The 15,202-nt window shown below is 42.4% G+C and overlaps 1 protein-coding gene across 2 annotated transcripts in view; it reads right to left on the minus strand.

Annotated features, from left to right (window-relative positions):
* Positions 1 to 15,202, minus strand: part of LOC118391082 (G protein-activated inward rectifier potassium channel 2-like) — a 103,227-nt gene that overhangs the window by 16,181 nt on the left and 71,844 nt on the right. For both annotated transcript variants that reach the window (XM_035782085.2, XM_035782084.2), the window contains exon 2: positions 10,039 to 10,965. In XM_035782085.2, the coding sequence (XP_035637978.1) occupies positions 10,039 to 10,942 (904 nt within the window). In that variant the 5' untranslated portion in view covers positions 10,943 to 10,965. The remainder of the gene's footprint in view (positions 1 to 10,038; positions 10,966 to 15,202) is intronic.

Here is a 15,202-nt window from a genome sequence, read left to right on the forward strand (position 1 = left end):
GTTCAAGAGTTTTGGAGAGAAAAGAAAGAAGGGATACTGGTCTGTAGTTGTTGACATCGGAGGGATCGAGTGTAGGTTTTTTCAGAAGGGGTGCAACTCTCGCTCTCTTGAAGACGGAAGGGACGTAGCCAGCGGTCAGGGATGAGTTGATGAACGAGGTGAGGTAAGGGAGAAGGTCTCCGGAAATGGTCTGGAGAAGAGAGGAGGGGATAGGGTCAAGTGGGCAGGTTGTTGGGCGGCCGGCCGTCACAAGACGCGAGATTTCATCTGGAGAGAGAGGGAAGAAAGAGGTCAGAGCACAGGGTAGGGCAGTGTGAGCAGAACCAGCGGTGTCGTTTGACTTAGCAAACGAGGATCGGATGTCGTCGACCTTCTTTTCAAAATGGTTGACGAAGTCATCTGCAGAGAGGGAGGGGGGGAGGAGGATTCAGGAGGGAGGAGAAGGTGGCAAAGAGCTTCCTAGGGTTAGAGGCAGATGCTTGGAATTTAGAGTGGTAGAAAGTGGCTTTAGCAGCAGAGACAGAGGAGGAAAATGTAGAGAGGAGGGAGTGAAAGGATGCCAGGTCCGCAGGGAGGCGAGTTTTCCTCCATTTCCGCTCGGCTGCCCGGAGCCCTGTTCTGTGAGCTCGCAATGAGTCGTCGAGCCACGGAGCGGGAGGGGAGGACCGAGCCGGCCTGGAGGATAGGGGACATAGAGAGTCAAAGGATGCAGAAAGGGAGGAGAGGAGGGTTGAGGAGGCAGAATCAGGAGATAGGTTGGAGAAGGTTTGAGCAGAGGGAAGAGATGATAGGATGGAAGAGGAGAGAGTAGCGGGGGAGAGAGAGCGAAGGTTGGGATGGCGCGATACCATCCGAGTAGGGGCAGTGTGGGAAGTGTTGGATGAGAGCGAGAGGGAAAAGGATACAAGGTAGTGGTCGGAGACTTGGAGGGGAGTTGCAATGAGGTTAGTGGAAGAACAGCATCTAGTAAAGATGAGGTCGAGCGTATTGCCTGCCTTGTGAGTAGGGGGGGAAGGTGAGAGGGTGAGGTCAAAAGAGGAGAGGAGTGGAAAGAAGGAGGCAGAGAGGAATGAGTCAAAGGTAGACGTGGGGAGGTTAAAGTCGCCCAGAACTGTGAGAGGTGAGCCGTCCTCAGGAAAGGAGCTTATCAAGGCATCAAGCTCATTGATGAACTCTCCGAGGAACCTGGAGGGCGATAAATGATAAGGATGTTAAGCTTGAAAGGGCTAGTAACTGTGACAGCATGGATTTCAAAGGAGGCGATAGACAGATGGGTAAGGGGAGAAAGAGAGAATGACCACTTGGGAGAGATGAGGATCCCGGTGCCACCACCCCGCTGACCAGAAGCTCTCGGGGTGTGCGAGAACACGTGGGCGGACGAAGAGAGAGCAGTAGGAGTAGCAGTGTTATCTGTGGTGATCCATGTTTCCATCAGTGCCAAGAAGTCGAGGGACTGGAGGGAGGCATAGGCTGAGATGAACTCTGCCTTGTTGGCCGCAGATCGGCAGTTCCAGAGGCTACCTGGAACTCCACGTGGGTCGTGCGCGCTGGGACCACCAGATTAGGGTGGCCGCGGCCACGCGGTGTGGAGCGTTTGTATGGTCTGTGCAGAGAGGAGAGAACAGGGATAGACAGACACATAGTTGACAGGCTATAGAAGAGGCTACGCTAATGCAAGGAGATTGGAATGACAAGTGGACTACACGTCTCGAATATTCAGAAAGTTAAGCTTACGTAGCAAGAATCTTATTGACTAAAATGATTAAAATGATACAGTACTGCTGAAGTAGGCTAGCTGGCAGTGGCTGCGTTGTTGACTTTGTAGGCTAGCTGGCAGTGGCTGCGTTGTTGACACTACACTAATCAAGTCATTCCGTTGAGTGTAATAGTTTCTACAGTGCTGCTATTCGGGGGCTAGCTGGCTAGCTAGCAGTGTTGATTACGTTACGTTGCGTTAAAAGAACGACAATAGCTGGCTAGCTAACCTAGAAAATCGCTCTAGACTACACAATTATCTTTGATACAAAGACGGCTATGTAGCTAGCTATGTAGCTAGCTACGATCAAACAAATCAAACCGTTGTGCTGTAATGAAATGAAATGAAAATGTGATACTACCTGTGGAGCGAAGCGGAATGCGACCGGGTTGTTGAGTGCGGAAGTTATATTCGGTAGACGTTGGCTAGCTGTTGGCTAGCTAGCAGTGTCTCCTACGTTAAGGACGACAAATAGCTGGCTAGCTAACCTCGGTAAATTAAGATAATCGCTCTAAGACTACACACTCTAAACTACACAATTATCTTGGATACGAAGACAGCAAAGACAACTATGTAGCTAGCTAACACTACACTAATCAAGTCGTTCAGTTGAGTGTAATAGTTTCTACAGTGCTGCTATTCGGTAGACGGTGGACGTTTGCTAGCTGGCTAGCTGCTGGGCAGATAGCAGTGTAGACTACGTTAGGACGACGAAATACGATAATTACGCAATTATCTTGATACAAAGACGGCTATGTAGCTAGCTATATAGTATACAGTGCCCTGCAAAAGTATTCATCCCCCTTGCATTACAACCTGTAATTTAATTTAATTTAATTTATATTTCATGTAATGGACATATGCAAAATAGTCAAAATTGGTTAAGTGAAATAAAAATAAATACTTGTTTCAAAATATTTTACAAAATTAAAAACGTAAAAATGGTGCGTGCATATGTATTCACCCCCTTTGCTCTGAAGCCCCTAAATAAGATCTAGTGCAACAAATTACCTTCAGAAGTCACATAATTAGTTAAATAAAGTCCACATGTGTGCAATCTAAGTGTCACATGATCTGTCGCATGATCTCAGTATATATACACCTGTTCTGAAAGGCCCCAGAGTCTGCAACACCACTAAGCAAGGGGCACCACCAAGCAAGTGGCATCAAGAAGACCAAGGAGCTCTCCAAACAGATCAGGGACAAAGTTATGGAGAAGTACAGATCGGGATTGGTTTATAAAAAAATATCAGAAACTTTGAACATCCAACAGAGCACCATGAAATCCATTATTAAAAAATTGAAAGAATATGGCAACACAACAAACCTGCCAAGAGAGGGCCACCCATGAAAACTCAAGGACAAGGAAAGGAGGGCATTAATCAGAGAGTCAACAAAGATACCAAAGATAACCTTTAAGGAGCTGCAAAGCTCCACAGCGGAGATTGGAGTATCTGTCCATAGGATCACTTTAAGCCATACACTCCACAGAGCTGGGCTTTACGGAAGAGTGGCCAGAAAAAAAGCCATTGCTTAAAGAAAAACATAAGCAAACACGTTTGGTGTTCGCCAAAAGGCATGTGGGAGACTCCCCAAACATATGGAAGAAGGTATTCTGGTCAGATGAGACTAAAATGCTATGTCAGGTGCAAACCCACCTCTCATCACACCCAGAACACATTGGCAGGGACTGGGAAACTGGTCAGAATTGAAGGAATGATGGATGGTGCTAAATACAGGAATATTCTTGAGGGGAACCTGTTTCAGTCTTCCAGAGATTTGAGACTGGAATGGAGGTTCACCTTCCAGCAGGACAATGACCCTAAGCATACTGCTAAAGCAACACTCCAGTGGTTTAAGGGGAAGCATTTAAATGTTTTGGAAGGGCCTAGTCAAAGCCCAGATCTCAATCCAATTGAGAATCTGTGGTATGACTTAAAGATTGTTGGTAGACATGTTACCACCAAAGTGGTAGGCATGTTGTGTAAATCAAATGATTCAACCCCCCCAAAAAAATATTTTTTAATTCAAAGTTGTAAGGCAACAAAATGGGAAAATTGCCAAGGGGGGTGAATACTTTCGCAAGCCACTGTATCATAAAAATGTATGAACATAAATGTTTATAAGGTTAGTAGTGTGGTTAATGTTAGGGTTAAGGTAAGGGTTAGGTTTAAAATCTGATTTTATGACTTTGTGGCTGTGCCATCAGAGCTGCCTCCAGTACATGAGTCATCCCAATATGCCAACCTGCTTTCAAAACAGCTTCGCTCATTTGACTAATTGACATGTATCTGCTCATATCGGCCACAAAGACAAGAAAGGAGGAAATTGGAAGACGGAGGAAAGGAATTGATTTGTTTGGCCTGCGCTCCAGAAACAAGCCAGAGAGCTACAGGATGAGTCAAGAAGCTGGGGACAGATAACTCTCAGAGCAGTTTCCTAGCAGGATCATTTCTAGTTTACTCTTTGACCCAACCTTTAAATGGGCCTGTTTTGAATGGATGCATTCAAGCTCCCATTATCAAATGCCCTTTTTCTTAGGATTTTCCTTCTGTTCTACAAAAAAAAAAACAGTATCAGCCCAGAAACTGCAGTGCAATGATTTCTCACATTACAGCAAGGCCAGATAAACTCTCACTGCAGCCTGTGCGATTTAAAATAGAAAGTTGCAGTCAGACCTTCCCTGGAACACAATACAAAAATCGAATGTGATTTACAGACAAACAAGCACACTTCCTGCTTTGCATAATAATGTGCAACAAACAGACCTTACTCTTAGCTCAATTGTCTTACTCTTCAGCTCAAATCACACAAGCGCAGTTACACGCCATACAGTACGACATCCTACACCCTGCAACGCTTAGGTACCTTTAGAACCGCTTTTCAGGGATACCATCTACAGAAATATTGTTCCAGAAAAAATCTTGAATGCAAATGTCCTTAGTGTGTTAGCATTTTGTTGGCAAAAATGTGAAACAAGGCCCTGTGTTTTGAATGTGTGTGCACAGCCTCTGACAAGCTGCCAAATTCAATCGTGTCTATCCCTCTTCAGGGCTTCCCTGTTACAGTAGATCCCTGTGTGATGTTTTGCGTTGGAGCTGTGCAGTGAAAGGCACTCTGTGCCTGATAGAGAGTGACTCACTCACATTAATGTTACCTCACTAACTCAACATGAGAATTCACAGGCCGAACCACACGTGGAGACCTGCTTCTCACCCCATCAAGTCACTTAGCTGCTTTTCTGCTGCCTCTGAAAAGATAAAGTCACTCAGCCTTAGCAAATCCTCGCTGGAGCTCATTTGAAACAGTTTAAATTTATGAAGTGTGTGTTTGTGTTTACTCTGTTTATTCTGACAACCATGTCTTGCTTCCAAGGTTTTGTTTTGTCTGAGTGAAAGTCAAGGAAACTCAAGGGAAACATAACCTTCAAAGAAAAATAAATTGAATTCCTCCCAACAACAGGATAAAATGGTCTTCTAACAAGATGCACAATACATCTGGTATCTGGACTGGAAATAATTAGTCTGGAATTCTGGAAAGGCATTGCACTTTATTTCAGTAACACACGGATGTCATGGCGTTGCCCTATTTGGGTACAGCAAGCACCATCCCCCGCTCTCTGCTTCTACAACCAGACTGCTGTGGTCAGAGTGAGGTCGTAAATTCCTAGGGAAGACCCTGCCTCATGGCCACACAGTATAGAGATAGAGTGAAGTTTCATAGAAAACAAAGGAATTTCTTCCACCTCACAGAACTTGAGGTCCGAACAAATTTCATGTTCTGGAGAAGGTATAAAAGATCGGTGAAGAATCCAGCTACGAACTGGTCCGTTTGTTACAACTTGGGGAAACTCATGGGAGACGGTGTGGCCACATTACCATAACGTTGTTCATATAATAGCATTTACATTACATTTAAGTCATTTAGCAGACGCTCTTATCCAGAGCGACTTACAAATTGGTGCATTCACCTTATAACATCCAGTGGAACAGTCACTTTACAATAGTGCATCTAAATCTTAAAGGGGGGTGAGAAGGATTACTTATCCTATCCTAGGTATTCCTTAAAGAGGTGGGGTTTCAGGTGTCTCCGGAAGGTGGTGATTGACTCCGCTGTCCTGGCGTCGTGAGGGAGTTTGTTCCACCATTGGGGGGCCAGAGCAGCGAACAGTTTTGACTGGGCTGAGCGGGAACTGTACTTCCTCAGTGGTAGGGAGGCGAGCAGGCCAGAGGTGGATGAACGCAGTGCCCTTGTTTGAGTGTAGGGCCTGATCAGAGCCTGGAGGTACTGAGGTGCCGTTCCCCTCACAGCTCCGTAGGCAAGCACCATGGTCTTGTAGCGGATGCAAGCTTCAACTGGAAGCCAGTGGAGAGAGCGGAGGAGCGGGGTGACGTGGGAGAACTTGGGAAGGTTGAACACCAGACGGGCTGCGGCGTTCTGAATGAGTTGTAGGGGTTTAATGGCACAGGCAGGGAGCCCAGCCAACAGCGAGTTGCAGTAATCCAGTGCCTGGATTAGGACCTGCGCCGCTTCCTGTGTGAGGCAGGGTCGTACTCTGCGGATGTTGTAGAGCATGAACCTACAGGAACGGGCCACCGCCTTGATGTTAGTTGAGAACGACAGGGTGTTGTCCAGGATCACGCCAAGGTTCTTAGCGCTCTGGGAGGAGGACACAATGGAGTTGTCAACCGTGATGGCGAGATCATGGAACGGGCAGTCCTTCCCCGGGAGGAAGAGCAGCTCCGTCTTGCCGAGGTTCAGCTTGAGGTGGTGATCCGTCATCCACACTGATATGTCTGCCAGACATGCAGAGATGCGATTCGCCACCTGGTCATCAGAAGGGGGAAAGGAGAAGATTAATTGTGTGTCGTCTGCATAGCAATGATAGGAGAGACCATGTGAGCTTATGACAGAGCCAAGTGACTTGGTGTATAGCGAGAATAGGAGAGGGCCTAGAACAGAGCCCTGGGGGACACCAGTGGTGAGAGCGCGTGGTGAGGAGACAGATTCTCGCCACGCCACATGGTAGCCTCAGATATGAGGTTTACATCTAATTGTTGTATAAGATGAATGAGTGAGTATGATACTGTTTGTAAAATTGTGTAATGTGATTTTGGACTGTTCAATGAAGGAAACTCCAATTCCCTTTTGAGTTTAACTAAATCAGAGGACCTCCCATGAGCCCAGTTAGGATCAGGCATCCTGACAGCCCTTTTCTGCAATACCGAATAAAACCCAACTTTGAGAAATTCTCAGTAGACCATGTTTCTCTCAATCATGGTAGGACAAATGTTGCAGACCATTGCTGAATCTTTGAACCATACCACAAACCATAGACTATTGATACTGAAAGAATAAGAACAACTTAGCCGCCATGCCGGTTTAGCCGGATTCTCCTATCATTTCTTGTAACCATATTTACTTTGTTTGTTTTGTTTATGCATTTCTGTGAATTACTTAGTTAGTAATAAATAAATGATTTAAGACAATTTATGTATGGTTGACTCATAGTGAAGACTGGGTTTGTGCAGATAACCAACAATTTACGACATTTGGAATGAGATTAACGTGAGGTAAAGTAAATAATTCATTAATCAGAAGACTATGGATCAGATATGAAAATATCTGAAAGGTTATATTAGGAAATTATAACTTTGTAATCTGAATATTTTCCTTGGTGCCCCGACTTCCTAGTTAATTACAGTTACATGATTAATCAGTTTGATCGCCTTAATACTAATTACAGAGAATCTTTGATAAAAACTAAGTCTTCAATTTAATGATAGTAAAGACAAGGCATGGACATGCACGGAGGTCAAGCCAAATCAAATGCTGCACAGCTAGACCAACCAACAAATAGCAATTTGAGGCAAGAAAAACATATTCACCTCACAATGGATACAATGAATACCTGTCTTGTGTGTATGTTTGTGTTAAATAGTTTGTGTGTGTAATAAGTGTATGTTTTTTCATATAAATGCCAAAGGAAAGAAATCTGTGCTCTCTAACCTGTAACACCTGGCTGGCTGCACTGTGCCTCTTAGTTTTATTCCACACTGAACACTCTTTACTGCTTGTGTAATCAGGCAAAAGTGTCTGCAGACAGTGCTTACGATGGTCCATGTGGTTACACAACCAGGGATGCACCAGCCTTTTCCTATTGGTAATAACGTCTGATCTTTTTTGCATCTCCCGCACAATAAGCTTATTGTGCAGCTGATAACCTAACAAAAGTTTGTGGGGCAACCCCATGGTGCACATACAGGACCGGATTAATGCAGGGGTTTACTGGGGCTGAAGACCCTGGGGTCAGTCCCGTGGGGGGCCCAAGAGGCAGCAAAGAAATTAAGAAATAAAACACATAGACAGTATATATTATACAGTATATACAGTGTATATTGGATATGTAGTATATGTATATATATATATATATATATATATATATATATATATTTTTTAATACAGTATATACAGTATATATTGGATATGTAGTATATATATATATTTCTTTTTACTGCAACCACAAATCACAGGAGGATTCAGGAGCCGGCTCTCAATGAATATATACAGCCTGCTGCCGTTCTGGTAGATGGGTGGAGAGGAGGTAGGGGGCCCAAATGCGTAACCGGGGGGCACTGCCTTGATTTTGTAACTGATTAATAAATATAAAACAAATAAACTGCACAATAAATGTGATAAAAGTATATTTTTAAATATTTGTTTTATTATTAATATAATTTTTTATCCAACTATAGAAGCTCCCTCTCAATGTTCAAAATACACCAGATAGCATAATTTAGCCACAGAGGATCAATAGTTTCTGAAAAATAACTGGATAAAATGATGACAAGCGTACAGGTAACTACCAGAATAAAGGAAACACTAACATAAAGTGTCTTTAAAGGGTGTTGGGCCACAATGAGCTGCCAGAACAGCAAGTGTACCTAAACCATGCCAGAAAAATGCACCCCACACACCACAACATAAACTTTGTATCCCTCATTTACTCAAGTGTTTCCTTTATTTAGCCTACAGTCGGGAAGGCCCGCAATTTGGGCAGCATTCGCGCCAAATATACAGCTTGTTGCATTGTGGGAATAGACATATAATCCATAGAAGGGTTTTGGGGCCACTTACCCTGGTGTTAAAGTCATGGGTACACTAGCAACGGCTGCCAGTTCTGACTGTCTGGGAACTGCCATCTATGGAATATATTTCTATGGTTGGTTGCGGCTGTCTGTTTACCCTTTTCAAATTTCAAAATACCATTGCTGGAAAAACATAGTTTGGAAAGCAAAGGCCTATACCGTTGAAAAGAGAAGAGTAATCTGTCTGTAGAACTAATATCATTTATTTTTCTCAACAACTCCCAATTTTTTGCAAACAGCAGCACTGTTTTTCAAAGTAGCTCATCTTGAGATAGGCTATTGCCAAGAGGAGCGCATCTGCCATTACCATGAGTAATATATTGCCTATGGTTTCCGCTGTGTGTTGCTTCAATGGCCTGGGCTATTGTTTGTTAGAATTCAAGACCAGTTTGATCTCAGTTTGTCAGAGTAGTCACTAATTCCGGTCATTTGTGTGGTATTAAAAAAGATTCAGCTAATGTCTTCTGTCATATAAATGACATAGAATTGCGTGAAATGCGTTTTTTAAAAGGCACATTTTTGGGGGGGAGACCCTGCTAACAAATGTTCCACATGTGTGGAAATCCTACAAATCCCTCTGCTCAGCTGTAGCCTATGCCACATCGCAAATATTATTATGGCTTTATTATAAAAGTTGTTCTTCTTCAACAGCGAATTTACTATATAAAAAAAGCCCCAGGCCTATGATTTCACCATCTGGCCCTGTGCACATAAGGGCTGAATCTAGATTATTTTAATTATATCACATTGTCTGTTTTCCCTCATGCCTTTCAATGACTCCCTCTCAAACCTCAGTGGAAAACAAGGTAAGAAGAAAAGGAGAGGAGACAAGTACACATGAATTCATTATTATAATAAGAGATGAAACATCCTTGTTCACTTCTGCATAATCCATGAACTACTAATGCAAATCAGTGGTAACATATGACTGGACGATGAGCATGGTCTTTGCTACTGTATAAAATTACTAGAATTATTGTCATAGCTAATACAACACCCACACACAAATTAAATATATATTATCAAACTGCAGAAAAGTTTCAGTTTAACTAGGTGAAATCTGCTAATAAGGAAACAAAGTGAAAGAAAAATTGGTTAATTAAACCTGTAATTTATATGTTTGATGCTGCTTACCTGTAGCCTCCACCATGCCCTCCAGAATGACCACGATCTCCAGGTCCTCTTTGTCCAGGTGGGCCTGGGAGATCTCCCAGAAGGGGCTGTTCTGGTTGATCTCATGACAGATGATGAGCGGGGACACCAGGAAGAGCCTGTCGTCCCCTGTGTCATAACCCACATTCATGTCTGTCTGGTTGAGGGGTATGAACTCCCCTTCCTTGGTCTGCTTGGACTTGATCAGCTTGGCCCTGATGGAGGCCTCCACGATGTGCGAGTTCCGAAGGTCCCCCACCCTGAACATCAGGCACAGCCGGCCATCCCTCATGGAGATGACAGTGTTGGTAGAGAATACCAACGTCTCCGCCCGCTTCTTGGGCTGCGAGATCTTAACAAACATGCAGCCCACCATGAAGGCATTAACTATGGACCCCAGCACCGACTGAATCAACAGCAGAAGGATCCCCTCTGGGCATTGGTCTGTTATAACCCTATAGCCATAACCTATGGTGGTCTCTGTCTCTATGGAGAAGAGAAAGGCTGAGACAAACCCATTGAGGTTATTGACACAGGGAGTCCACTGGTTGTCCCCTATGTGTTCCAGGTCACCACGAACATAGGCGATGAGCCACCACGCGAAGCCGAATAAAAGCCACGTCACTGTGTACACCAAGACGAAGATGAAGAGGTTGAACCTCCACTTGAGGTCCACCAGTGTGGTGAAGATATCCGTTAGGTACCGATAGGTCTCCTGGACATTGCCATGGTGGACATTACACTTGCCGTCCTTACGGACATACCGCTGAATCTTCCTCTTTGCTCGCACCTGGTCCCCCAGCTGCTTGGGGAGGTCCTCACAGGCTTGCTTGGGGAGCTTGGCCTTTCGAATGGTGATTGCCGGACTCTCCACATCCTGCTCCATTGGGGCTTTAGAAGGAGTCAAGCCTACAGGGAGAGAGAGAAACAAAAAGGGCAGGTTAGATTGCTGTTCAGCTAATGTACTGCACAACCCTACTGGGCATGAACTGGTTGAATCAATGTTGTTTCCATGTAATTTGTCTACCTATTGTGACGTAGAATCTATGTGAAAAATAATCCTGTGGTTGAAATTTTAACCACAGGATTTATTTTTATTTTTTATTTATTTCACCTTTATTTAACCAGGTAGGCTAGTTGAGAACAAGTTCTCATTTGCAACTGCGACCTGACCAAGATAAAGCATAGCAACACATACATATACAACAACACAGCATTACACATGGAATAAACAAAACATACAGTCAATAATACAGTAGAAAAAAAGATAACAAAAAGTCTATATACAGTGAGTGCAAATGAGGTAAGGAGGTAAGGCAATAAATAGGCCATGGTGGCCAAGTAATTACAATATAGCAATTAAACACTGGAATGGTAGATGTGCAGAAGATGACTGTGCAAGTAGAGATACTGGGGTGTGGTGGTGATCCTAACTGACCTAAAACAGGGATTAGGATCAAATGTCAGGCATTGTGAAAAACGGAGTTTAAATGTATTTGGCTAAGGTGTATATAAACCTCCGCCTTCAACTGTATTTGATCAATAATGATATTTAGGGCTATATAACATTTGTCATTAAGAGATATATATTTTTTAATTCAACTCGGAATTCAACAAAAAATAAACAATTTAACAGGGTTTCAAGCTCTGGTGAATTTCAAATGTAATGATATTGAGTGATACTGAATTGTGTTTAATTCCAACGCAACCAAATATCCTACATGTACCAGGACATGTATCTTCTGCTTCGATAGTTCCATCTGTGCCATTTCAGTGTGTCAATAAATTAATTGATATGTTGGATTAACGTCTCCATCTCAAACAAAAATCTCAAGTAAAGAAGAGGACTAAATCTAATAAACCTTTATTTAAAGTGCATTTTTTCTATGCTTGTTTATTTTTTATTGTGTCTGTGTTTTTGCTTGCTTATATATTTTGTACGTTAAACTTTTACTGCAGTGGTCTAAATCAGGGTCACTGTAACGTGTGCGCTGGGAGTCAGGAAGCAAGTTCAGGGAGTGAATAATTTTATAAATAAATTGAACATAATACAAAACAAGAAACACAAACAACGTACAGACAGGAAACTCACACAGAAACAATAACGCCTGGGGAAGGAACCAAAGGGAGTGACATATATAGGGAAGGTAATCAGGGAGGTGATGGAGTCCAGGTGAGTGTGATGACGTGCTGGTGCGCATAAGGATGGTGACAGGTGTGCGCCATAATAAGCAGCCTGGTGACCTAGAGGCCAGAGAGGGAGTATACGTGACAGTCACAAAAAGTGTTTATTGGTACTCAAACAGATCGACTTTGAAACAAAAGAATACACCTCACACACATGGCTATGGGTTTACAAAAATAATACTTGGCATATATAGCGTGGATATGTATTACATTTTGAGTTTGCATCCCAATATTACACTCTATATACATCACTGAAATATAACCAAACCGTTTGACATAGAAACACTGGATTTTCGGCAGGTTATGAAATTATGAAAAATATGAATAACATTTCACCCAAGAGGCCACTACAGGGCAATTTGGTCATTTGACTGCAGGAAACATCTACCTACAGTGCCTTCAGAAAGTATTCATACCCATTGACTTATTCTACATTTTGTTGTGTTACAGCCTGAGTTCAAAATGTATTCAATATATATTTTTTCCACCGATATACACACAATAACCCATAATGACAAAGGAAAACCATGTTTTTAGAAGTTCAACAGGACAATGACCTAACACATCTCCAGGCTGTGTAAGAGCTATTTGACCAAGAAGGAGTGTGATGGAGTGCTGCATGAGATGACCTGGCCTCCACAATCACCCAACCATAACTCAATTAAGAATGTTTGGGATGAGTTGGACCGCAGATTGAAGGAAAAGCAGCCAACAAGTGCTCAGCATATGTGGGAACTCCTTCAAGACTGTTGGAAAAGCATTCTAGGTGAAGCTGGTTGAGATAATTCCAAGAGTGTGCAAAGCTGTCATCAAGTCAAAGGGTGGATACTTTGAAGAATCTCACATATATTTAGATTTGTTTAACACTTTTTTGGTTATTACATGATTCCATATGTGTTATTTCATACTTTTAATGTCTTCAGTATTATTCTACAATGTAGAAAAAATAAAAATATAGAAAAACCCTTGAATGAGTAGGTGTGTCCAAACGTTTGACTGGTACTTGAGCCTATGTGCATCCAATTTCCTTTGATCATCCTTGAGATGTCACTACAACTGTGGAAAATGTAATTATCTTGGGAAGGGTATAACACAATTTCTAGAGTGTTGAAAGTTTCCAAGAGCACATTGGTCTCCATCATTGGGAAAAAAAATAAAATATGGATCTACCCAGACATTGACTAGAGCTGGCTGTCCGACCAAACTGAGAAACAGGGAGGCCATAGGAGAATCTGCCAGAAGGTCTATACAGCAATTCACCAATCTGGGCTTCATGTGAGAGTGGCCAGATGGATGCCACTCCTGAGAAAAAGACACATGACAGCATACCTAGAGTTTGCAAAAGGGTATGTGAATAACTCTGAGAGCATAAGGCAAAAGAGTCTATGGTCTGATGAGACAAAAATATATCTATTTGGTCTGAATGCAAATTGCTTTGTCTGGAGAAAAGGTACAGGTACAGCTCATCCATCATCTGTCTAAAACATGGTGGTGGCATCATCATGCTATGGGGATGCTTTTCAGCGGCAGGGACTGGGAGACCAGTAAAGATAAGAGGGAATAATGAATGAAGCCAAATACAGAAAATCCTTAACTTCTTTGGGGTAGAGGGCAGTATTGGGAATTTTGGATGAAAAGCGTGCTCAAATGAAGCTGCCTGCTACTCAGCCATAAAAGCTAGAATATGCATATAATTAGTTGTTCTGGATAGAAAAAACTGAAGTTTCTGAAACTGTTTGAATGATGTCTGTGAGTATAACAGAACTCATATGGCAGGCAAAAACCTGAGAAAAAATCCAACCAGGAAGTGGGAAATCTGAGGTTTGTAGTTTTTGAACTCAGCCCCTATCAAATACACAGTGGGATATTGGTAATTTTGCACTTCCTATGGCTTCCACTAGATGTCAACAGTCTTTAGAAACTTATTTGATGCTTCTACTCTAAAGGAGGGGCTCATAAGAGCTCTTTGAGTGAGTGGTCTGGCAGAGTGCCACAAGCTCAGTCTCGCTCGCTCACGTGAAAGGTAGCTACGTTCCACTTCATTTCTGAAGTCAAAGGAATTGTCCGGTTGGAACATTATTGAAGATTTATGTTAAAAACATCCTAAAGATTGATTCTATACATCGTTTGACGTGTTTCTACTAACTGTAACAGAGCTTTTTTGAGTTTTCATCTGAAACTAGTGAACGCGCTTTATGAATATGGATTACTGGACTGAACGCGCTAACAAAAGGAGCTATTTTGACATAAATGATGGACATTATCGAACAAAACAAACAGTTATTGTGGAACTGGGATTCCTGGGAATGCATTCTGATGAAGATCATCAAAGGTAAGTGAATATTTATAATGCTATTCTGACTAATGTTGACTCCACAACATGGCGGATATATGTATAGGCTCTGAGCGCTCTACTCAGATTATAGCATGGTGTGCTTTTTTGGTAAAGTTTTTAAAAAATCTGACACAGTGGTTGCATTAAGGAAAAGTTGATCTAAAATTCCATGCATAACACTTGTATCTTTTATCAATGTTTATTACGAGTATTTCTGTCAAATTGATGTGGCTCTCTGCAAAATCACTGGAAGTATTTGGCACTACTGAACGTAAGGCGCCAATGTAAACTCAGATTTTTAGATATAAATATGAACTTTACCGAACAAAACATACATGTATTGTGTAACATGAAGTCCTATGAGTGCCATCTGATGAAGATCATCAAAGGTTAGTGATGAATTTGATCTATATTTCTGCTTTTTGTGACTCCTCTCTTTGGTTGGAAAATGGCTGAATGCTTTCTGTGACTAGTTGATGACCTACGCATTTTTGAAATCGGACAATGTGGTTGGATTAACGAGAAATTTATCTATAAAATGGTGTAAAATACTTCTATGTTTGAGGAATTTTAATTATGGGATTTCTGTTGTTTTGAATTTGGCGCCCTGCAGTTTCACTGGCT

The sequence above is a fragment of the Oncorhynchus keta genome, chromosome 12 (assembly GCF_023373465.1).
Source record: "Oncorhynchus keta strain PuntledgeMale-10-30-2019 chromosome 12, Oket_V2, whole genome shotgun sequence".
In the NCBI taxonomy this organism is placed as follows: Eukaryota; Metazoa; Chordata; class Actinopteri; order Salmoniformes; family Salmonidae; genus Oncorhynchus; species Oncorhynchus keta.